Source organism: Drosophila persimilis, unplaced genomic scaffold (assembly GCF_003286085.1).
Source record: "Drosophila persimilis strain 14011-0111.01,24,50 unplaced genomic scaffold, DperRS2 tig00000191-arrow-pilon, whole genome shotgun sequence".
NCBI lineage: Eukaryota > Metazoa > Arthropoda > Insecta > Diptera > Drosophilidae > Drosophila > Drosophila persimilis.
In genome coordinates this window covers 3,898,519-3,923,429 of record NW_020825298.1, presented here as the reverse complement: position 1 = coordinate 3,923,429, position 24,911 = coordinate 3,898,519, and the positions used below count along the sequence as shown (strand labels likewise).

Below are 24,911 nucleotides of genomic sequence, written 5' to 3'. Positions count from 1 at the left end.
TGAGTATCTGTGTATCTCACAAAACCAGAACTCCAGAACTCCAGAACTGAGACCCTTTTAGCCTTTGAACCTTTCGCACGCACTCAGGTAGAATCGACTCTCGTTCGAGTCTCGTTCGAGTCTCGTTCCACTTCCCCTCTCCTTTGTCCGATCTGTGGGCCGCCGTCTATTAGCATTTCAAATGGCATCCAAATGGCCATCGCGCGTCATCGCCAAATGGATGTGGCAAGGGAAATGGATGTGGAAATGCCTCCACAATGCGTAAGCTTCCATCATCCATCCGGCGGGGGGGCGGGGGGGGTCTAAGCGGCGCGACTTACAGCCAGTTATCAGTCTATTAGTTCTTTGGGGCCTTCGGGGGGCCCTCGTGGGCGGCCCTCGATTTGTATTTGTCAACGTAATCCCCTTTCTCACTGGTGTCTCTCTTCTCTTTGCAGCTTTCTCAATGGAAACGGTGGAACGAGGCAACCAGAGCCAGGCGGCAGCATCCGAGTAGCGCCATGAAGGCAGCAGCCTTGGCATCCACAGCGATGCAGCAGCAGAGATCTGCGACCAGAAACCAAACCACAACGACAGAAGCCACAGGGCAACGCCACGCGAGGGTCAGCGCCCCCTCGAAGGACTACACAATGTTCCACCGATGCCGGAGACGCTTCTCCACGCTACACCTCCCCCTCCTGCTGCTCCTCCTGCTCCTGGTGGGAGCCGCACAGGCGGCATCCAGCGACAAGGAGCGGGAACGCAAGCTGGAGGTCTTTGAGGGCGTGCCGGTGGACCATCAGATCGGCTACATCGGGGACTTCGACGGCATCGACAGCGGCCCGCCGTACATCATTGTGGCGGAGGCGGGCGTGGAGACGGACCTGGCCATAGACCGGACCACGGGGGAGATCCGCACGAAGGTGAGGCTGGACAGGGAGACGCGTGCCTCCTACAGCCTGGTGGCCATTCCCCTGAGCGGACTCAACGTCCGCGTGGTGGTCACCGTCAAGGACGAGAACGACAACGCCCCGACCTTTCCGCAGCCCGCGATGCACATCGAGTTCCCGGAGAACACGCCGCGGGAGGTGAAGCGGACCCTGCTGCCCGCGAGGGACCTCGACCTGGAGCCCTACAACACGCAGCGGTACAACATTGTGTCCGGCAACGTGAACGACGCCTTCCGGCTCTCCTCGCACAGGGAGCGGGACGGGGTGCTCTACCTGGACCTGCAGATCAGCGGCTTCCTCGACCGGGAGACCACGCCGGGCTACAGCCTCCTCATCGAGGCCCTGGACGGAGGCACGCCGCCCCTGCGGGGCCTCATGACCGTGAACATCACCATCCAGGACGTGAACGACAACCAGCCGATCTTCAATCAGAGCCGATACTTCGCCACCGTCCCGGAGAACGCCACGGTGGGCACGAGTGTCCTGCAGGTGTACGCCTCCGACACGGACGCCGAGGAGAACGGCCTCGTGGAGTACGCCATCAACCGGCGGCAGAGCGACAAGGAGCAGATGTTCCGCATCGACCCCCAGACGGGGGCGATCTTCATCAACAAGGCCCTGGACTTTGAGACCAAGGAGCTGCACGAGCTCGTCGTGGTGGCCAAGGACCACGGCGAACAGCCGCTGGAGACGACGGCCTTCGTGTCCATCCGAGTGACGGACGTGAACGACAACCAGCCGACGATCAACGTGATCTTCCTCAGCGACGACGCCTCGCCCAAGATCTCGGAGTCGGCCCAGCCCGGGGAGTTTGTGGCCCGCATCTCGGTGCACGACCCGGACTCGAAGACGGAGTACGCGAACGTGAACGTCTCGCTGAACGGCGGCGAGGGGCACTTCGCCCTGACGACGCGCGACAGCAGCATCTACCTGGTGATCGTGAACCTGCCGCTGGACCGCGAGTCGACCTCCAACTACACCCTCAGTGTGGTGGCCACCGACAAGGGCACGCCGCCGCTGCACGCCTCCAAGTCGATCTTCCTGCGCATCACGGACGTCAACGACAACCCGCCGGAGTTCGAGCAGGAGCTCTACCACGCCAATGTCATGGAGGTGGCCGATCCGGGCACCTCGGTGCTCCAGGTCCTCGCCCACGACCGCGACGAGGGCCTCAACTCCGTGCTGAGCTACGCCCTGGCCGAGACCCCCGAGACGCACGCCCAGTGGTTCCAGATCGACCCGCAGACGGGCCTGATCACCACCCGATCGCACATCGACTGCGAGACGGAGCCGGTGCCCCAGCTGACGGTGATCGCCAGGGACGGGGGCCAGCCGCCGCTCTCCTCGACGGCCACCGTCCTCGTGACCATCCACGATGTCAACGACAACGAGCCGATCTTCGATCAGAGCTTCTACAACGTCTCCGTGGCCGAGAACGAGCCCGTCGGCAGGTGCATACTGAAGGTGAGTCATTAGCCCAGTCCGTCCGGACTTGAGCGGACGCTAGATCCGTGTTTTCCCTCTGTCCCCCTCTGAATTGTGACCCACTTTCGTCAGCGGGTCATTAAAGCGTTTGTCTCGCCAACCAACTGCCTCGAATCTATGCAACGAGCGTCGCTTATGGATTTTCCACGTACTTCAAACTCGAAACTCCCGACTCCCCAAACTCCAAGCTCCACAAACTAATCTCATGCATCAATTACCCGCTCCCCAGATCCATCCACAGTCGCAGATCAGTCAGACATCGACATCAGGCCTTTAGACATCAGACAGCAGCCATCAAGCAGCGGCAGCAGCATTGCTTTAAGATCCGTAGGGAATCGTGTGTAGTGGAGCGGGGGCACAGGCCGTCAGGCGGTGCATGCCACGAGTTTGGGTCTACTCTATAACGAGGGTATGTGGCATTTGGCATGGAGCTTAGAGGAGCAAAGTGATAATTGGAATGCTTCTAAAGGGGATCTGTGGATTCCATTGAGTGTATGGAAGAGTTTTCTTTATGATCCGATCTATAACTTATCTTGGGATAGATTCTGTTCACGGAAATGGCTCGTATTTAAGGAAAATTCCCACAATTTCCATCATTTTGATCGGTTATAGAGGGGCTATGGAAGATTCACTGGATATCTGTTGATTCTTTGATTCCTCATTCATTATTTTATGTCTAGGGATCGCTTTATCGCCCGCAACGACTCTAGGGCCTAGAGCATCCCCCCTTCGTGGTGAGGGCAACTCTCCAGAGTTCCCTTCCTTTTCTTGTTAACTTCTTTTTGGGGGCCTACGAACAGCACACGAAATTCCAAGCAGTTCCCGTTTCTGACGTTCCTCATCCGCACCCCGAGAGCAATGCAGGCTTTGCCCCTCCTCCGCGCTCCGCCCCTCCTCCTCTCTCCACCCCTCTCCCTCTTTTGTAGTGTAATCCATTCATCATCGGGTAATTACATTTTTATAACATTTTTCTTCGCTCACAAAAAACAAAATAGGCAGCCCCCAAACCCCAAAAACCCCGAAAAAAAAGATACATAGATACAAAATACAGCAACAAATGCAACGTCCAGAGACGGGAGAGACGCGAGAGACGGCAGAGACCGCGAGAGACCCAGAGACGAGGCCTAAAACCGCGTTTCTAGCGCTTAACGAAGGCATTTTGTTCGGCTTTCTGTCTGTGGCTGTGTCTCTGTCTCTGCCTCTGCCTCTGCCACAACCTCCGCTTCTTCTGCCTCCACTGTCTCTGCTATCACACACACACACACACACACACACACAGACTTCAGCCGTCGACAAGATTTTTGTTCAGACTATCAAATGTGACCTCTCTTGTCTCTCAAGAGAAAAAAACAACACAACGAAACACAGACTGAAAAAAACTGAAATGAAAAAAGCGCCTGAAAATGTAGACGCGATTCCAAACTTCCCAGCAATTTAACAACAACAACAACAGAAACAACAACACGAGTTTCAACTCAACGAAATGTTTACAATAAAAAACTTAACGGAACTTAACGAAGGGGGGGAGGGGGAAGGGCATACCGAAGAAAGGAACACCATGCGCCTTGAATGAGACATCGGCAGGGACTATTCGGTATGCAGATCTGTTCTGGAAGATGTTTCTAAGGGATCTCTTAGGGAAGACAATATCACGGACAGAATTCTGCTTAGAATTCTCATAGTTAGCCAACATTATGGGAGTATCAAAAGGAATCAAGGCACAAAAAGATACGCAACAGATGAGCCATGAGAAGGAATAAGGAATGGTTGGGGATGTAGAATAGTTGGAAGAGGAATCAAGAGGATCTTTGGATAGATTGATAATCTATCTAGCATGATATATAGATAGAAAGATGTATAGATAGATAGATACATATATAGATAGATACATAGATAGATAGCATGATATATAGATAGATTGACGGACCGGCCAGGATGAGAGGCAAGTACCATGATACCTTGCCAGGAACTATGAAGAAATTAATGGAACTACTAAATATAGGTACAAACATAAGTACATTCCTTATTTCTATAAGGTCTATAGAAAGAACAGGCCGAGAATTTTGCAAGGCTACAGAGCCCTTGGGGTTACAGATCTTATAAGGAACAACATATCAGATCTTGCTGAAGTTCCAGGACAAGAATTCTACCAAAATGTTAGATTTTTCCAAATATCCCCATTTAAAAGAAGAAAAACTATTCAAAACTGATTCTAACAGAAATTTGTACAGTTTTTAGCCTTCAAAGACCTTTCGAAGAAGGGCCAACGAAAGCGGAAACATTCCCTTAGAGTTTTCACACCAGAAAGCGGCACCATAAGAAGAACCCTCCATATTTCCTTCCGTAGCATATTGTAGCCCAGGCAAGATCCATCCCCCTCTGAGCATTCCATTGGCGCACTCATTCTTAATCAATCAACTCGGATCGAAAGAAGTGCTAACTCCTTTCCTGCTGGTAATAATGTCCGATCTAATGGCACTCTCCGACGATAATTGTGGCCTGCCTGTCTGGCCCCCTCAACCCCTGCCCTGAGAGGCCTTAGGCCCCTGTCTTTGTAGATGATTTCCGCAAATCAAAGCCAAATCAAATCAAATCAAATCTCATCAAAAGCACAACAACGTGAGAGACATCAAATTAAGGGACAGAGATTGAGAGACAGAGATTCAGAGATAGAGATAGAGAGGGAGAGGGCGAGCGAACAATAAGCTGGAATAACAACGCCAATTCTGGGCAAACGAAGAGATGATTTGATTTGATGAAATCTGACAAAAAGTCACGTTTCCTTAATTACAATGGAGGAAAAGCAGATTTGGAATCGGAATAAACCACAAACGAAACAAAACGCATAATTGGCTCACGCAAAAATCACAGAAATAACAGAGAAACGGAGAGAAACAGAGAGAAACAGAAAGCGAGATTCGAGACCCGAAAAACAGAGGTTCCTCTAGAGAGAGAGAGAGCGAGAGAGCGATGTGTATTGAGAAAGAGACGGCACGACAGCTGGATGGATGGATAACCATCCATAGTAGGGGTCTCCTCCTCCCCCTCTCCCTCCCTCTCTTTGGGGGCTCTCAATAATCATAAAACTCGGACTGCGAGACCCTAAAAACTAAATTCGTATTCCCCCCCCCCTTGCCTGGGATCCCCCAGCCCCATATTGAAGCCAATCTGTGGTCGTGAAGACAATAAAAGACCCAAAAACCCAACCCAAGCTCTAACCAAAAAAAAGAAAAAAAAAGAAACCCGCAAAATCGTATCGGAATTTTGTATTAAAAAAAAAAAAAAAGAAAGAAAGAAAAAAGCAAGAAGCTCCCTGGGCAAAGGGCCATGGAATATTTTTTTTTATGGGCTCGCAACTAAAGCAAATTAAAAACGAGAGTCGGGGGGGGGGGGGGGGGGGGGGGGGGGGGGGGGAAGGGGCCAAAAAATGATTTCCAGAAACGGAATCACAGAATCACACACGAGACCGAGAATATGAGTCCTGGGGGGAGTGGACGGCAGAACCAATAATTCTAAAAACAAAAGTCCGAAATAGTCGAACGGAATCGAAAAAGTTATCCCAAAAAGGTAGGTAGGGGAGGGGGGAGAGGGGAGAGGACTCAGCCCTGAACTCCTTTTTGGAGGGACCGAATATTTGCCAGTCGCTTGGAGTGAGAACCACGAATACTTCCCCAGCTGCTCGTCATTGTTTTGGCCAAGTTCTCGTCGGCCAAAAGGAATTTGCAATTATCGAGCATAATTGCAAGAGACAAAGGTAGAGCACGAGAGAGGGAGAGAGAGACACAGAGAGAGAGGTTTCTTTGGAAGAGGTTTCCCTTTTCAGCTGAAAGGAGTCTAAGATTATTGGGAGATTGGCGTTTCGGATAAGGATACTCTTTCAGAGGCTAGTTTTCATCAAAACACTGTAAGGTGATTCTTTGTTTAAGCCTTGAAAGACCAGCCTCTATCCATAGGGTTCTATGTTTCGTAGTCCTGAGTTTTTTCATGTTTTTTGTCTAACATCCATTAAAGACCTTAATTTGATCTGCTAGCAGCGCAGAAGAAAGAAAACGGAAGTATTAGATCGATGATAAAACACTTTTCAAAGGCAAAAGTCACATATTTTGTAGTAAGATCTTTTCTACATTCAATCTTTGTTAGATATTCCAGTTCTTTGCCAAATCTAAACCAACAAAACTTGATCTTTCGTAAGGTATTTTCATGACTAAATCTAAATAAAATCCCAAAGGTTTCTATATCTATAATTGGGGCTCAAAAACTCCATAAAACTCAAACAAAAATATTTAATATTTTTGCACTCAAAAAAAAGGGTTTATTATTACCCAAAATATATGTGAAAAATCTCCATAAATTCACTGATTAATCTGCCTAATACTGTGTTACAAAAGATTTTACATATACGAAAAATTCAGGCCGGTCAGACCTCCATTTAGCATAAGTACCCATAATCCCCCAGAGTATCTGGAGCCCTTTCTTCTGCTGGGCCCCCTTTTTTTTTTTGTACATTTTGGCCACATTTTGTTACAATGATCTGTGGGCTCTTCCTCCTCTGCCAGGCCACACCTAGTTCTCCAGAGTTCTCTCTCTCTCTCTCTCTCTCTCTCTCGGTTCGGGCGGCTGCTTTTGCCGCTGTATCATTTTCTAGCCTGGAAAGCGGAAATGCTATTTAATTAGAGGCGATCAAATGCCGCCATGCGACGACGACGAAGACGACGGACTGGGACTGCGGATGGGTCTTGGAATGGGCATGGAATGGGCATGGAATGGGCATGGAATGGGCATGGAATGGGGACCCAACATCTAATGGCTAACCAAATTACACTTTAATTCGGGCCAAGAAACAAAAGACTTGGGCAGCGAACTTGCGTCTAGAGACAAGGGGATTACCTCTCTCCCTGTCTCTCTCCCTCTCCCCCTCGCTCTCTGGGGAATTATTAAAATCTCATTATGCAAATTACAAACAGAAACAACAAAATGGTCCCCGAAAACTGCCCCTAAAATTAGTCTCCAGATCTACCCTTCCTCTCTCCCCCTCTCCCCCTCTCTCTTCAACCAATTTGGGGGCAGGGTGGCAAGGAGGGCGGCGCAACAGACAACATAATTTGCTCGTCGTGTGGTTGTTGTCATCTTAGATTTGTTGCTGCCTCGAATTGTGGTTGTTGTTGTTGTTGTTGTTGTTGCAGTTACACACTAAATTACAGGCAATTACATGAGGGAGATCACATCGAGAAAGAGGGAGAGGCAAAGGCAGGTAGAGCATAGAGAGAGAGAGCATAGAGAGTGCGAGGAAGTGTGGGAAACTGCCGCTAGAGCCCCAGCCCCAGCCAGTGCCCCAGCCAGATGCTCCTCCATGGTGCAAGTGCCACTCCACCCACTGGACTGACAAACAGATTGGCAGCACCACTTTTGGACTCCATTCGGAGTGCTGTTCGGAGTGCTGTTCGGAGTGCCGTTCGGAGTGCTGTTCGGAGTGGAATTAGTTGTTCTCTCGGCTGTTGGGCTGTTGTGTTGTAATTTCGCATTGTTTGGTTTAATCTACGTAAATCTGCAAACTTTTCGGGCTGCCAGTGCTCCCACAATTACAATGATGATGGAGAGGTGCCCCCCCCGCCCCCATATACCGCTGGGGGAGGGGTGGCAGGGGAACACGATCTGGCCATTTGGCTGCAAAGTTATGTGGTCCGCTCCGCTCCTCTAATGCCACAAATGCCACTCGCATACGCACACACACACACACACACACACATTGAACTGGTTTCAGTTGGAGGGTGCAAGTGGCAGGTTCCCCCCCCCCCCCCCCCCCCCCCCCCCCCCCCCCCCCTTTGCTTACCCCTTTTCGCTGATTGCGCGTATGCGGCGCTCAGTGTGCACCAATTTTTCTTTTTTCTTTTCTTTGTCTCTTTTTCTGCCATAAAATTCACTTTTTTCTAAACACAGAGCCATGGATGATGCCCTTTTGTGGACACTGGACACTGGGCTCTCCCTCTCTCTCTCTCTCAGTCTCTCTCTCTCTCTCTCTGGTTCTCTCTCTCCCTGCTCTCTCTGCCGTTTGTTGTACGCAACTTGTTTTGCACAATTTTAATTTTATAAACACCTTTAACGCATTTTTGTGCGCTCACATTCCATAAATGCCAGAGAGCGAGAGAGAGAGAGAGCACCGAGTGGAGAGACGGCGAAGAGAGCGACTCAAAACTCACCTCCAATTCGCCGCAAGGCGGATTCCGCTGGCAGCCCAGAGCCATTCAGTAATTTAGTCGCCGCCAAAGCGAAAATAGTTTCGCCTCTCTCTCGCTCTCTCTCTCGCTCGCTCTCGCAGGCCCTCTCGCTCTGCGGCGAATTCATGTAGAAGACAAAATGGTTGGAAAATCATGGCGTAGCCGGTTTTTCGATTCCATTTCTTCTGCTTCTTCTTCTTCTGCTTCTATAACTCGCTCTCTCTCTCTCTCTCTAGCATCTCCCTCTCTCTCTCTCTCTCTCTCTCTACCCTTCCGTTTAGTTACTGTCTTAATATTTTAATTAAGTTGCAGCCGCCGCCGCGTCACACGACAACATAATTTTTGACACAATTTCCGCGCACGAAAATCGATCGATCCCTGAGATCCCCCCCCCCAGCCCGAGACGGGGGACTCGCAGAGATAATCGCCATAACAAACACCCAAAGAGAGGCGGGCTTGGAGGCCACAAGGAAACCGCTAAGCGAACGACCAGACAGACCCGACAGACCCGACCCCGAACCAAATACCCTAGAGCACTGATTCCAATCAAAACATCAATAAACCTTAACTGATAGGAGGAGGCGCAGGCGAGACGGGTCTCCGGCTGTGGAGACCCGTTGCGGGGCAGAGCCGCTTTCGTTTTGCATGCGGGGCCTGGACCTGTGGCAGGATCCATCCAGATCCCCAGATACCGACATTCGGGCATCAAATGCGCATCAATTTGCGGGCCCAACGCGACAACAGGCCGGACACGCGTGCAACATTGTGGAGGCCATGCCCAGGCCCAGGCCCAGGCCCAGGTCCGCTTCCAAGTCGATGCCTCCTCTGTGGCCATATTTAGTAAATACCGCTTCTGTGGCTGCCTTTAAACGTGCAATTAAAGCGCACACACAGCCAAAGAGAGAGAGACAGAGAGAGAGTAAAAGCGAGAGAGAGAGATGGGTGGATAGCAGGGATATGAAATGCTCAACGCGCGCGCACACATCACAACAACCCGAGGGCATTGGCTACTGCATTTGCATAGCCGCCGCCACAGCCGCCACAGCCGCCGCGCCACGAGGCAGCGCGAGAGAGAGAGAGAGATCCACAGACAGAGCTCCAGTCACGCTGACGTTTCGCGAAAGCCAAGGTATTTGCTGCAGCAGCCTCTCAAAGAGGTTACACCCATTCCCATTCCGTTGGCAGGAGAATGCGAACGAGCACTGGGCTCTGTCCGGGTATGCTCTATAGAGATCTGCCCGGGCAAAGCCTTAAGATTTAAGGTATCTAAGAGAAGAACTCATTGGGAAGATATTAAGAGCACATAGAGTTCACAGATGTATTCTTTTTGGGTTTCTATAGGATTTCTATAATATTCAATAGGGCTTCAATCGATGATTTCTAGCGATAAAAGGAGTTCATATCGATTCAGTGACAAAGAAATCTTAAAATTGCGTAGAAATCTCTTAAATGATCGATTTATCGATATAAATTAAACGATAACGATTCATTAACTTATCGATTTTGATGGAATTATCGATTTTTGATGGAATTATCGATTTTCGTTGGTTTTCATTGATTTAGTAATATGTACAGTGAAGCATATGAAGAGATGACGGTCATGGTTTTACCAGAAACTGATGAGCAGACGATTGTTCTCCATTTAATCGATTCTTCAATTGTATCTTTGATTATTTCTAGATCTTCTCAATCAGTGATCCTCTCACATGGTAGAACCACCTCATCTACTCCCTTCCCCCTTTGTTCCCTTTAGATCTCCCGATCAATCACTGGTCATCCTCTAGTCGACCCTTTCGCTTACTCCCGTCATAACCTTTTAGCTGATTCGTGGCCTGGCCCGTCAATTTCAGTTACGCCAGCCCAAAAAAGCTTCTCTCTTTCTCTTGGGGAGGAGGAGGATTCTGCATCAGGGGCCGAGGACGCAAACGGGCGTCAAGTGGTGGCCGCGGCTCAAACAATTAACTCGTCTCGCTGTCCATTAAGCGGCCAAGACGATGATGACTTGTCGGCTAAAATCAATACAGCAGATGCTTCTTTGCTTCTCCGCAGCTCTTTGCAGCCCGCCTAGCACTTTACGAGCGTTTTTTTCGGCCGAACGAACGAACGAACAAAAAAAACTGAAAGTGTGTTGATTGATGGCCCAAAGTGGAAGTCAAAGTCCAGGTCTTAGCCAAAGATGAGCCTCAGCCTCAGTTGCGTCTCCAGGCACTGGTCTGGGGTCAGGCCACGTGTTTGGAGGCTCATCTGCATGCGAATGGCAATCAATGCAATCGCTGCTGCATGCCCCCTCTTCTACTGCCTGTGCTCCCTGGTTCCCTCTTAACAACTTCTGGCGAAAAAACGTGCGATTCTAAATGAGCATATCAACAGCTTACAAGACCCGAGCCCCGGCCCGGCCACCACCACCGAAAGGAGGAGCAAACAGTTGGCTTGGGTCGTCTGTGGGCCTCGCGAGATGCTCCTTTGATAGCTTTTGCATATCGTTGTTCCACAGGCACAGCCACAGCCGCAGCCGCAGCTCCTCGAACCCCAGCCTCGGCCTCGGCTGCAGTCTTGGGCTGTAAAAGTATTTACCACAAACCCAAAAAACAACAAAAAACTACCAGAAAGAGATGCTAATTTTGGGTGTCGAAGCGTTTGATACCGTGGCTTGGCACCAACAAGGGGCCCTAGAGACACCGATCGAGGGGCGCTGCTGTAAGACGCGTGAGTCCATCGATTGGGATCTTCTCTCGATAAATATTGTATCTTTGGCCCACTTTTGGTGGAAATATCTTTAGAAACGCATCGTTTGATACGATCTTTGGTGATTCTGGGACTTCTATGCCTCCTGAATATTCCTATATTATATGGGGGGCTCCATATGGACCCGAAAAGACCCCCCTTTCTGCCTGCTCAAACCCAGCATACCCTCTCTTGATCTCTTTCTCTCTCTGCATCCCAAAAGCTGGCAGCTTATTTGGCCCTAATGTGGGCTTGGGCCGGGACTGCCTTTCCTTCTCCCCCTCCCCCCTTCCTTTGCGGATCCTCTGTGGCGGTGGTAGCGCCGCGTGAGGAGGCACAAACAACCACAAACAAGCGGGTTCACAATTTTAATTAGTTAATTATTTTTACTTTTAAGCAAACAAGATTTCAGAGACAAATAAAAGAGAGAGAAAAAAAAGCGGAGCGCAGCAAAGTAAAGCTTTTCCCAATCCCTGAAATCCCCAAGCTCCAAACTCCGACCCAGAGCTTGATCCCAAGGAAACATTTTGTTGCTCCTTTTTTTATGGGTCTCTTTTTATGCGGTGCTGCTGCTGCGGCGGCTGCTGAGGTTTTGGAATGGCCGGCAATCTGCATACGTGCATCTCTCGAGAGTCTTCCAGCAGCGGCAGCAGCAGGGCTCCCTTCTGCCATTCTGCCATTCTCCAGGCTCCAAAATCCATTCTCCAGGCACCAGTCCACAGTCCACAGTCGCGGTCTCCTATCTACTACTGTCTCCTGTCTCCTGTCTACCGTTTGCTGTCTCATTTGTCGTCACCAGGGGCTGCCTGGCTGCCATTCCATAGATCGTCGTTCTCTTGACCAGAGCTCCACACACACACACACACACACACACATTCCACGGCCACATCAGCAGCCTTCAGTGGGGCCACAGCGTGTGGGTTGCCCAATATTCATAATCGAATCTGTTCCCATTGTTGGGCGGCTGGAAACGAATGGATTTGCATATTTCCTCCGACGGAGAACAAGCCCCAATACAAAGCCAAGTATTTGATAAATCCCCCGGCGAAAAGAGCTTTTCGAGCTGCAAATTAAATTGTCAATCATTTTTATAACCTGCCCCACGATCCGACGCTGCCGATCGACGTGTGCGTGAAGAGAACTTAATGCCGAAATCCGAAACAAAATTCACAAATATAAACGATCATTTCTGGCGTTTGAGGCTGAATTTTTAAACAGTCATTGGACTTGGGCTTTGTCTCTCGTCATCCCCTCCGACGTCCGACCTCCGACGTCCAATCGTCTGGTGTCCGTCGTGTCCGCCTCTCCGTCCAGTCCGTCGTCTTGTTGGCACTTTTGTCGGCGGCTCGGAGCCAACAAAGATCTCAAAGATCTATCAAGATATCTATGTTTGGTGCCCCAGCCACATAAATAATGAATTATGCCCGATTATTAGTCGACTTATGCAAAAAACAGACTTTGCCAAAAAAAAACTACTACGATTAGTCGATGTTTTTCTCACAGTGGAAGTGTTTATCGGGGGAGCTACCGAATCCGGAATAAATCAACAGCCGATACTCGCAGATGAATCTTTTGTCATAGGCCCATCGATTGTTGTGCAAATGGCAGGCAGAATTACTTCAAAGCGGAGATACATCATCATCACTCAGGGAGTTCATCAAATACTGAGATTTGTGCTAGGGTTGGATCAGATAACATCTATAAAGTGGGGTGATAGGGGGGTCATAGGTTAGTACTGGGCCTCTTTTCATAGTTGCCAAATGTAAAGCACCTTCAAAATGAATATATATGTATCATCATTAGCAAGGGATTTTCTTCTCTGGAATGTCCAAAATCTATAAAAAGTGGGCAATATTATCATCCTTCAGAGTTCTTGAAACATTTGAGGTCATAGATTATCATCAAACAGGGAGGTCATCAAAATTTGAGTGATTTCTGTTGGAAATTGTTTTATATAACATCTTTAAAATATCATCCTAGTAGGTCTCTTTTCATAGCTGCCGAATGTAGAACACCTTTAAAGTGAATCGGCTAGAGATTTTGCTTTTCTGGCACGTATAACATCTTTAAAAGTGGGAATATATCATTGTTAATCATAGATTTCATCCATTTTTACCAATTCTAGTGGAATTTTATGCACAGAATATGGATATATCATCATTAGTGAGAGATATCACCACTTCGGGACTGTAATAAATCTCCAAAAGTGGGAAAATAACATCAAAGGTCTGAGATTTCCTTAATTCTGGATCTCGTTTCAAAGCTTTTAAATGTAAAACACCTTAAGAATGAATATACATCATCATCGGCTAGAGATTTCCTTTTCTGGAATGCATAGCATCTATAGAAGTGGGAAAAAACTATCATTCCTTAAAGATCTTGAGGCATTTCTGGTCATAGAATAGGAATTGTTTCATATAACATCTACAAAAGTGGGAATATAGCATCGTAGATGAAAGATTTGCTCCATATTATGTATCAAATGTGGAAATATCACCATCAATCAGAGATATCACCCCTTCTGTTGTGTAAAAGTTTTTCAAAAGTGCTTAAATACCTTCGTAGATCAAAGATTTCATCCGTTTCCATATATTCTAGTGGAGTTTATGTATGGAATGTGGAAATATTATCATTGGTTAGAGATTTCCTCAGTTCTGAAATATAAAACATTCTTCCTTACGAGATCTCTACAGATCTTTTTCCACAAAACCCGAAATCCCTGGCAAAAGAAACGTAAAACCTTTTCGAAATGAAAGAAAAACCATCATTACTCAGAGATCCTTCATCCGCCATATAATCTCGTGCTCTGCTGCTCTTTGGACCGTTTGTTGCAGCCGCCGCAATAAAACCTGCAACAATGTTGCATGTTGATGAGCTGCCACGACACATTCGCATCCCCAACGGTAGGGGCATGCCCCATATCCGCACACAGTTATTGATTAAGGGCCATAACAAAGCAACGAAAGCTGAAATTACTGATTGAAAGACTCCCTGCCACAGACACAGCCACAGTCCATGCCACAGCCACAGTCCATGCCCCTGCCACAGTCCATGCCCCTGCAGATAGCAAGAGAACGTGTCGAAAGGCGAACCACAGAATGAAACGAAACGCAACCCAAATACATGCCTCAGAACAGAACCGAACAGAACAGAACAAAAACTGAATAACCGAATGAAATAACTTTGAAAATTCGGGTAATTGCAGTTGCAATTTGCTAAAAGGGAAAAAGGCCACAAAAAAAAAAAGCAGAAAACCCGCCCCAAAGACCCCGGTGAATGCCCTTGAGGAAAGTCAGAGACAGAGCCAGCCCCAGGGGCAGGGATCCGTATGGGGCTTCCATTTCTAGTCGATGGAGGCGATACCCTTCTCCAGGGCTTCTCCAACTTTGACCCACTTCGTGGCTCCGCATTTCGGAGGGCGGAGGGTGCCATAAATAATCGCATCGACGGACTTCCTGCAAGAAGCACAATTCATAAATTAAATCAAGTTAATATTTCAGTGTCTGTGGCTGCAACACCTACTCGGCCTCGACTCTCGCCTCTCGACCGTCGACCGTTGGATATTAAAATGCTTAATTGAATTTGTTAAACACAATAAAAAGAGGAGAGACCCTGCGATAAGGATAAGGGACCTTCGCTGGCCTCCATTGGAGGCTCCGCCATAAACAAACGCCTCAACTTTTATTGCCGCTGATTGTTAATTTGTGAAGCGATAACGCTTCGGACCATCGCAGGGATTCGCGACCCCAATAACAACACTCTCATTTCTCAGTTCAGGCGGGGTGACAGCCCTCCCCCCTTCCCCCCTCCCACCCGTCGCTGGATATCGATAAACTCATCCTTTTTCGGGCAGGGTCACTCCTCCTCCCTGCACATGTCGTTTCCTGCAGCAAATGACATGACAAATGTTCCACAACCGAAGCGAACCGAAACGAAGCGAAAGAATACCCAAAAGCCGGAGGGCGAGTGCTGCCCCCTTGCCCCCTCTGCCCCCCCTGCCCCCTTCCCCACTCTACCACTCGCTCGTCTCTCGTCTTGCGCCTCTTTTGTTGTTCGAATTCAATTTATTGTCGAAAGTTCGTAGTTGAAAGAACATTTTAATTTGGCCGCAAAGACGGGGGGGGACGGAGGGGGAGGGGGGCCGCTCGAGGAGGCCGTCTTGCCTGCTTTCCTTATGGTTTATGTGGCATGAAGTTGCAAAAGTCTCGTGTCGAGCGTTAAATTCTTTTCGACTTTGACTTGCGCGCTTTTGGCAAATTGCAGCCTGCCTTGCCTCCAGATGTATCTCGTATCTGGCCGGATCGTCGTGTATCTTCCGAGTGTCCGTCCGACTCGGGGTGTCGATGCGACCCGTAAGTCTCTTATTTAAACTCTTATTTATGCACATTTCTCTGGAGATATCTCCCCTCTCCTTCCCCTCCCCCCTCCTACCTCACTGTTTGCTTTACAGCTGCGATTTCTTCGAGTCTCCCCTCGCTTTGTGGCAGACAAATTTATTTCTCTCTCCCCCTCTCTCCCTCTCTTGTGGCCTGTTTATTAGGGAATTTATGACGTTTGCCCCGTAGTTTTCGGGGCTCGTTAGTCGAATTGTGATCACGGTCCCGTCAATTGCCATCAATCAATCAATCAATCAATCTAACTGTAGAACTGTAGAATATGTGCACCCCCCCCCCCCCTGGTGTGGGGCAGTGGGGGGTGCCTCCAATTTGAATGCTGAACAAAACTGCGCCTGCTTACCAGATCATAAATTTCTGTGCATTCGTCTCATTTAACAGGAGAGAAGAAAAAAAGGCAGAAAAAAAGGCAGAAAAAAAGGCAGAAAAAAGCTGAAAAGGGAACAAAAATATCAAATTACCTTTCGGCTCTCTCTCTCTCTCTCTCTCTTTCTCTTGAGATACTTCCCAAGAACGAGGCAAAGGCAACAGGGAAGAGAGGAGGCTGGAGGCCGGAGGATGGGTTTCTGGTTCCTCGCTGATGGACAGGAAAGTGTATCGTTCTTGGCATGTTTGAAATTTTATACACTCGGGGATTGGCGGGATTAAGAGATTTTCAGCCACTAAAGAGTGGCCTGCCACTGCAACAAAAGGGGTTTCAGCCTTACTTTCATTTCGGCGAGAAAGAGGAAGGGGGACAGGGGGCACGGGGGGCAGGGGGGCTGGGCAGGGCGTCTACCAATCTCCCAAATTAAAGTTAACAAGACAGAGTGTTAATGAATTATTTGGAGGACACGCTGCAATGTCACAGCACAGAATCGCAGAACCGCAGACACAACAGAAACAGAAACAGAAACAACGACGACGACATCGACATCAGTGCAACATCGGCAGCGGCAGCCCCAACGAATTTCATTAAAAACTTGCCACAAAACATTGTCGACAATTAAAACAAAACAAAAAACAAAAAACGCCACAAGAAACACAAGACGCAATCGATGGACGATGTTCGGTGTCGTCTGGGGATGAGCCCCACTGGGGGATGGCGGTGATCGCGGGGGGACGGGGGGGACCGTCAAGGTGCTCCGCATACAAACTCCTAAGTGGCTCAGAGTCCCCGCTCTGTGGCTCTGCGGCTCTCTGTGGCTCTGTGGCTCTCTGTGCGGCTATTTTTAGGCCCTGAAACCGAAAGTGGGAAATCTCTGGAGAGCTTCGCTCAGAGTCAAAGTCCGAGGGGCCTCAGAGACGACTTGTCGATTATTCGTTGCCTTTTGACATACCCCTCAATGGGCGAGGGTTTTGCGGGGGGGCATGCTGGGTTTTCGTGCCAGAATAGACTTCCCATGGACTACTGGGTATCCCCTAGTTGCAACTTGCTCCCATAGCTCTCCTTCTTTTTTTGTTGTCTGCTGCCTGGCAACCTTTGCGGTTGACCACAGATCCCCGATCCCCGATCCCCGGCCCAGCGATGTGGCCTGTCAGTGGCGGCCCTTCCTCTGCAATCAGGCAAATTAGCAAACATTTAATTCTCAAATGCATTGCGAGTTCGTTGTCCTTCGTTCCATCGAGTGTTTGCCTTCAATCAGCCTGAAATCGGGCAAATATTGGCCGCCTATCCACGGCCTAGTGGGTGGCCCCAGTCCTTCATGGGGAAAGCCTCCATTAGGGGCACCCGTTGCCGTTTTTGGCCAGAACAGAAAAGCAAATTAAATATGCAAATTAGGCAGCCACTAATCCCCGGCCGCAGAGGCAATCGAAATCATAGTTTTTGACATTTTGCTTAAAGTTCATTAAACGCGACACAAATCGGAGTCTCGCCGACAGATATTCATATCTTTCGAATGCGTAGAAGCCAAATGCAGACACAGAGAATGGGAATGGAAGAAAGATAGAGCTAAAGAATGGGGAATGAGAATGGGAATGAGAATGAGAATGGGAATGGGAGGAGTAATCACACTCCAGGCCCACCAGCGGCGCTTCATTGGCCATCATTGCGTCTGCGACTTGCGTCTGCGACTCGCGGGAACCTGCCACAGAAGGGTGGCACAAGAGGGGCAGCAGAAATTGCCAACATTTTTGCCAGTTGACAACTTAATAAATTTTGAGCAGGCTTCTGCCAGAGCAACACAGAGAGAGAGCTCACAGATAGAGAGACAGCGAGAGATCTCTTCGGTTGGTTATTAAACTCGCATATTTCTAATAATTTGCTCTGTCCAGCCGTCCGTCCGACTGCCTTGTCCGTGCCTCAGACATTTCCTCTATTTATCAGAAACGCATAAATTTCTAAAATATTTTTCTTTGGGGCAGAGGCTGGGGCTGGTGCTGGGGCTGGTTCTTCGACAACGAACAAGCGCGAACAACAACACGATGGGAGCCCCATGAAGCGGATGGTGGGGCAGATGAGGCAGCAACACAGCAACAGCAACAGCAACACACGTGCACAGTGGGAAAGAGTTAGAGCTAGAGAGAGGGAGAGAGAGAGCGAGAGAGGTAGCTGAACAACAAGTCGAGAATCGAGATCGAACAAGCCATACACTGAGACAATAAATTCTCTCAGATTTCTCTCAGTGCAAATTATCTTGGGATTTGCCTAAATTAGTCCGAGATTCCCTGCCAAAAAACCATCCATATTTCACGTTTACTCGAAATTATCATAATTCCACATTTTATGTACGAAATAAAAGCATCGAAAGGTGGACAGATCTCTCTCTCTCTCCCTCTCTCTTTCCCTCTCTCTGGGGCGGCCATATATTATTGATCAATTTATGTACAAATCTTAAGGCATAGACCATATTTTAGGTGGAGCTAAAATACTACCAAACGTTGGGTGTTTTCTGGTATTTTTGTGGCAGATTCCGAAAGAAACTTCTTTGAAGTTGGGAATAGATTTTTGTTTGGAAAACGATTCTAAATTACATCTAAAATGTCTAGTTTTTTGTCATCTATTCATTCCACCTCTAAGCATCCCCAATGACACCTTTTCATCACCTTTAAGGGTTGTAATTGCTTCAAAAATGTGGATCATATCCAAACATTTCGTTCAATAAAGATCTTTATAATCGCTAATCGATCATTTATTTAGATCCCTCAAATTATTATCGATATTTAATCGAAAAACCATTGAATTTCCATCATAAATAAAGGATAATACCTTCAAAGTCCTCTATAGAAATTACTTTTAGAAAATAATCGATAAATTGTACAAATTGTCGATCCAAAAAATTTCGATAATTACTATAATTTATGATAAATCGACTATTATCGTTAGTACTTACCAAAATGCTTCTATAACTATCATATTTCGACGCTCCATGCCCTGCCCTCTCCTCCTCCCCAAAATTGTAGAACTCCCTCAGTCTTTTTGCTCAGTGTAGCCATGGCATTGCAGTTCTCTAGCATTTCATTTCAACACCAAACGTAAATTTGTACTTCCTCAAAGGAGGCAGCATGCTTCTGCCCCCTCGCCCCCTCGCCCCCCCTGGCAATGCTCCACCATCTGCTGAAAGGAGATTTATGTTCATTATAGATTATTTCTGTCTGATGATGTTAATTTTGTTGCATTTCTCGCATTTGCTTGCAGCTCCTCTCTCTCTCTCGCTCTCCCTCTCTCTCTCTCTATCTCTTTTGCTGTTCTTCTTCGCCTTTGTGCATGTGTGTGTGTACCGTTGGAGGGATGGATGGAGGGAGGCGGGTGTATGGGCAAAGAAAGGTGAATTTTTCCGCGCTCTGTGGCTGCGACTGCGACTGTGGCGCTGCTCATAAATGTTGTACATTGTTGTTGTTCGTGTTGTTCGTTTGCCGCGCGATTGGCGTTGCATGAACAGCATTTGATTTGTGGCGCGCACGCCCTGGCAACATTGTTGCTAGATCAGAGCAACCGAGAGTGTCCGAGTGTCCGAATTGCAGCACAGCAAAGTCCACAGAGTCCACAGAAAAAACACCTCTCCACTGGTTCTCATTTGATGTCTCTTTTCCTCAAATACACACTCCCTCTGTCCCTCTCTCTCCCTGTCTCTCTCTCTTGTGAAAGAATTCTGATTTTGATGTTACTTAATCGATTTCCTTCAGGCTGTTCTGCTCTGCCCTGTCGCCGTCGATTACTTTCAGGCCGTTGAGGCTCCTTCGCTGTCTCTATCGATAATTGCCTTATTGGTTTTTGATTATTTCCATTTACTCGTGTATTTTGTACTTCATTCCGTGCCGTTTCTCTATCTTTACAGGTAAGCCATCCACAGCCACTCGATGGGGAATCCGTATAAATTGCTCAACTAGGCGTGAGTATTGGGTGACCATTCTTCTGCTTTATCGTATTACCTACTCCGCTGGCTCTCCTCCTCTCCTCTCCTCCTCGTGCTTCTGCCACTTCTGGCACTGCCACTTCTGCTTTGTTCATGTTTTGTGGCTGGCTGCCTGTCGCCTGTCAAGACGTTTGTCAACACACAAAAGCAACATGTCAAACAAATGATGTGCGCTAACGATGCCGCCGACACATCAACACGAAACATAAGAACAACCAACAGAAGAAGAGGGAGTGATAAACCAAGCGAGAGAGAGAGAGAAGCGACGAGAAGAGGCAGCTGCAACTAAATCAGAACAGGGCTCTGCCCTGACCACGCCCCTCCTCCGCCCAGATCACCCATCAAAATGCAGCAGCCATATTAGTGCCATGTTCACTCTGTCACTCGCCGTGTTGCACGTCACTCAAAACGGGGGCTCGATCAAGGGATTTCCAATACATCCAACCATCCATCCATCTGTAACTCCACTTCCCTCTCGATTCAATCCAATCATCCATTCGTTTCTATTGCCATTTCATAAGAAACACTCCGAATATTGCACAAAGAACGTCAGAAGAACAGTCATCGATAAATAATCGATAACTTAAACGATAAATACATGTAACGAGAACTAATCGATTGCTTATATGGGCTACAATCGACAACTTAAACGATAAAAAATCGATAATTCGTCGATAAATCTAAAAATAACGATAAAGAATTAATCGATAACTGTAACGAGATGTAATCGATAACTAAAACGAGCTACAATCGATAACTCGAACGATATCTAATCGATAATTCATCAATAAATGATATAAACTGTATCGATAACTTGAACCGATAACTTAAACAATACTAAATCGATAATTAATCGTATAGGATTTGATTTGAAGATAACTTGAACGAACAACAATCGAGAACTAATTGATAACTTATATAAAATTAATTGATAACTCAATCTAAAGCTGTCGATATCTATTTTAATCGATAACTCAATATAAATTTATCGAAAAATTATTCATTAATAATCAATAATTCTGTAACTTTAATCTGTCCATCGTTGACTTCCATTTCTCCCTATAAGTTCCACAATATACCATGCCTTAAGTCTGTGGTTCTTATAGAGATAATCCAGCTAGACATGGCCATGGACATGCCCCTCAATGTTCCCACAGACCCTGCTTCACAGCGAAGAGAACATCAACTGCTCGTTACTCAAAGCGACAAGAGAGATTAGGCCTACATCTACTTAGCATCGATGCGTACATCCATCTCCACCAAATCAATGCCCCCCCCCACTGCCAGCTGGAATCACCCTCTACACGATTAGCTCTTCAGAGATTCAGCAGAATTTCGTGCATTATCTAGAGCAAAGGCTGGGGCAGAGACTGGGGCTGGAACACAGAACCCACTGCCGATCCCAATACCAATCCCAATCCCCTGCACAGCTGGTTGCACAGCTCTGTCGATGGAGTGGAAACACATCCGCATCTGCGTGCGTGAGCTTTTATGTGCACCTTAAATTCTCCTAATGAAAATGATCAACGAGAGAGGGAAGAAGGGAGAGGGATGGAGAGAGGGAGATTAGATCCACAGCGATAACAGAGAGGGGGAGGGAGGGAGAGACCCTCACTAATGGCGACTGTGGTTCGAGTTCTCGGTTTATGGCCGCGTTGACATTTTTATTACCGCCGAAGAGAGAGAGAGAGAGAGCGGGAGAGAGAGTGCCCCTCCAGCCCACGCCCCCCTCTCCGGCCCCCACAGATTTATGATGGCCATAACAATGAATTAAATGTGACATCGATTGCTATCGATAGAGCTGTGCCACAGCCCGTTCATTCTGTTTATCGCCGCCATTCAATCGATGCATATGAAAATGGAAATGGACAAGAGACACAGATATGGGGGGGATTAAGTGGGGGGGCATACATCCCGTTCTCCCGCTGCGAGGTTATGCAATCGTCTGCCTCATATTTCAAATCGCTTGACGGCCACATTTCATCTCATCCACAACTCCAGTCGCCGAAGAACCACTCGAGGGGAACTCCGTACTGGTGGAGCTCTGTGGTGGAGCCTGGAGCCCCCAGCTCTCTGGGGACGACGACTGCTGTGTGGCGTCTCTCTCCTCTTTGCACTATATAATTAGCTTCATCAACGCAATAATCATGCTGTAAACAAACGGGGAGAGGAGAGTGGAGGGAGGGCGCTCCGGGAGGGGCAACGGCCATAAAACTGAAATTACCTTCCACTCGCCCAAATGGGGGCTTCAGGGAACAGCCAACAGATCTCAGGGCGGGGGAAAAGCATTATAATTATTATTTAATCTTTCTGTAGAACGAAAAAAGGGAGGAGAAATGATAGGGTACGCTCCAGTCTTGGCCAAGTGTGGGTACAAATCTCTTTCGCTCTTTCGGTCTTTCTCTGACCAAAAATTAGATCCCAAAGACAATTTCTGGGGCGGTAATTAGAGGAGACCTCTGTCTCCGTTCTCCGTTCTCTGTTTGCGTTTCCACTTGTCTGGCATCCGATTGTCTGTCTGTTGGGCATCAAATTTCCAACTCGATTCCGAAATGGGGCCAGACAAAGCCTCAGAGACGAAACCAAAAGTGCACAAACGCAAGATTTAACCGCAGAATGAAGGAAATGGAGTCCACAACCTGAGCTTTGATGTAAAACAAAACGAGCCACAAGTGCCGGCCCCCGCTCCACCCCGCAGTGCCCTTGGGAGTGGAGGAATAGACCAATTGATTCCGCGCTCCGTTGAAGAAGATCAAAGCGGAGTCTGGCAGCTGGCAGCCGGAGAGGGGATTGGGTGTCGTGTGGCAGTACACGGCGGTTGGCAGCACAAAAAACCTACAGAACAAATCACAAATGGCCAGGGCCATCGATGAACTTTCGGGTCTGAATACTTTGTTGCACCTGACATGCTGACAATGTTTTCCCCTGCCGCACAGCATGCCCCTGCCCCTGCCCCCGCCCCAGCCCCTGCCCCCGCCCCTGCCTCCACAGAGTTTACGACTTTCGCGAGTCGTCGGCGGCAGTAGCGCATACAATTAGAGTTTTAATTATCGTCTTTGGGTCTTCATTCCTTTTGTAGTTGCTTCTGCCAGCCCAGGACTCCCCTCTGCCCCCACTGCCCCCTCTGCCGCCCCCTCTGGCCCACTTGGGCTGTCCATTTTTTGTTGTCAGCGGTAAAAAAAACTAATAATTTGCAGTAAAAAAGATAACAACATTGCCAATGGAAATGGAAATGAAAATGGAAACCCTCCGTTCGAAGCGGTGCCCCGGGAGCCACACAAGATGCTCGGCCCGTCGCGTCGTCCCATAACTTTGGAGCCTTCGGTGGCTCGGAGCGGACCCCAAAGACTTTGCCGATTGCTAAAAACAGAACAAAAACCTGGCAAATAATTTGCAAAATTTTATGAGCCACTCGCGAGCAGCGAGAGAACAGGTGGTTGGGGCATGCGGCATGCGGCTGGGGCATGCAGAAGCTGCTTAGCTAAACAGTTGCCGATGCTGCCACAAGATGGCCGACAAAGAAAGCCATAAGAAAGCCAACGAAAAGATGGAAATATTTTCATTGCGGGCTTAATGCTGCTCAATGATGTTATTCGAATTTAAAAGGAATTCCCAGAGAGCCATCAGCGAAAGGCATTCATAATACCGAGCAGGAAGGAGAAGTGATGGAAGTATATTAGAGAAAAGAGCAGTAGAGAGCGGAAAGGAGGGTTTAGAGATCTCCGGGGCTTTATTCAACGCATTCTGGGTCTAGGGACTCCTTGTACTAGGATCCTGATGATTTTCGCTAGAGGAGAAGATAAACCCTCTATGCACACACCTTTTGAATGCAAAAGCATCTTATAGAAGGCCTTGAATCGCTTCCTCACTCGCCGCACGCCACTCGCTGCTCTTGCCATTCGTTACTCCTCCGCCGCACTCGTTACTGCTTTGAGCCACTCGTAACGAGGCTTGAATTAATCGCCTCTGCCTAATCAATTATCTTTACAATCTTTAATTAATTCTATATTATTCGCCCTGCCTCAGTTTTCGACAGCAGCTGCTCTCCGGCTCTGCATCCGCCTCCGCCCCTACTCGCACGTTGATCATCTCCTAGCACCTTGAATTTTTGCAAATTGCAACAGGGGATCCTCCTCTCGCTGCTATCGAGACATAAATCGTGCGGCACATAACTCAGCCGCAATCGGAAATTGCTTTTCGCTTATCGATTTACGCGCCTAATCGACAAAGGCCCCTGACGATTTTCAATTTTGCACTAGATCCCAAGATACGGATAGGGGGGGGGCACCCCCTGCCCCACCCCCCAGATATCACAGGGATCGGAATTAATGAGCAACTGGTATTTTGGGGTCACCACTGAAGGGGGGAGAAAGGGAGACCCGAGAGAGCCGAGAGACAAACGGCAACGTGTACGCATCTCCAACGTATTATCATATATCTCCAACTGATTTGCATAATCTGCTATTAATTGCGCCCAGATAGAGCTCCGCGAGAGAGAAAATTGATTGGCCCCAAATACGAAACAGAAACAGAAACATTTGGACTCCGGGGCAAGCGCTGTACTTATTGGATGGGCCAGGGTCTAGGGTCTCGCCAGAGATAGCGTTGGGGTTTGTCATTCATTGATTAATAAAACAAAATCGAATTTAAATTACGACAAAGAATAATAAACCGAAACAAAGTCGAAAAGTGGTATTCAAATGAGCTAAAGAGAGTCCCACTTGCCCACAAAGAAAGTGAGTGAGTGCTTTGGGGGCAAGATTTTTGGGGGCCTGGAGACCGTACATAATTAAGAAAATTTATTTTCCAACAAAATGGTGAAAACCA

General features: G+C 48.0%; 1 protein-coding gene across 1 annotated transcript in view; it reads left to right on the top strand.

Moving 5' to 3' along the window:
* Positions 1–500: 500 nt before the first annotated feature.
* Positions 501–24,911, top strand: part of LOC6595453 (protein dachsous) — a 66,601-nt gene continuing 42,190 nt past the window's right edge. Inside the window, exon 1 of the mRNA XM_002020553.2 lies at positions 501–2,393. Within this exon, the coding sequence (XP_002020589.2) occupies positions 501–2,393 (1,893 nt within the window). The remainder of the gene's footprint in view (positions 2,394–24,911) is intronic.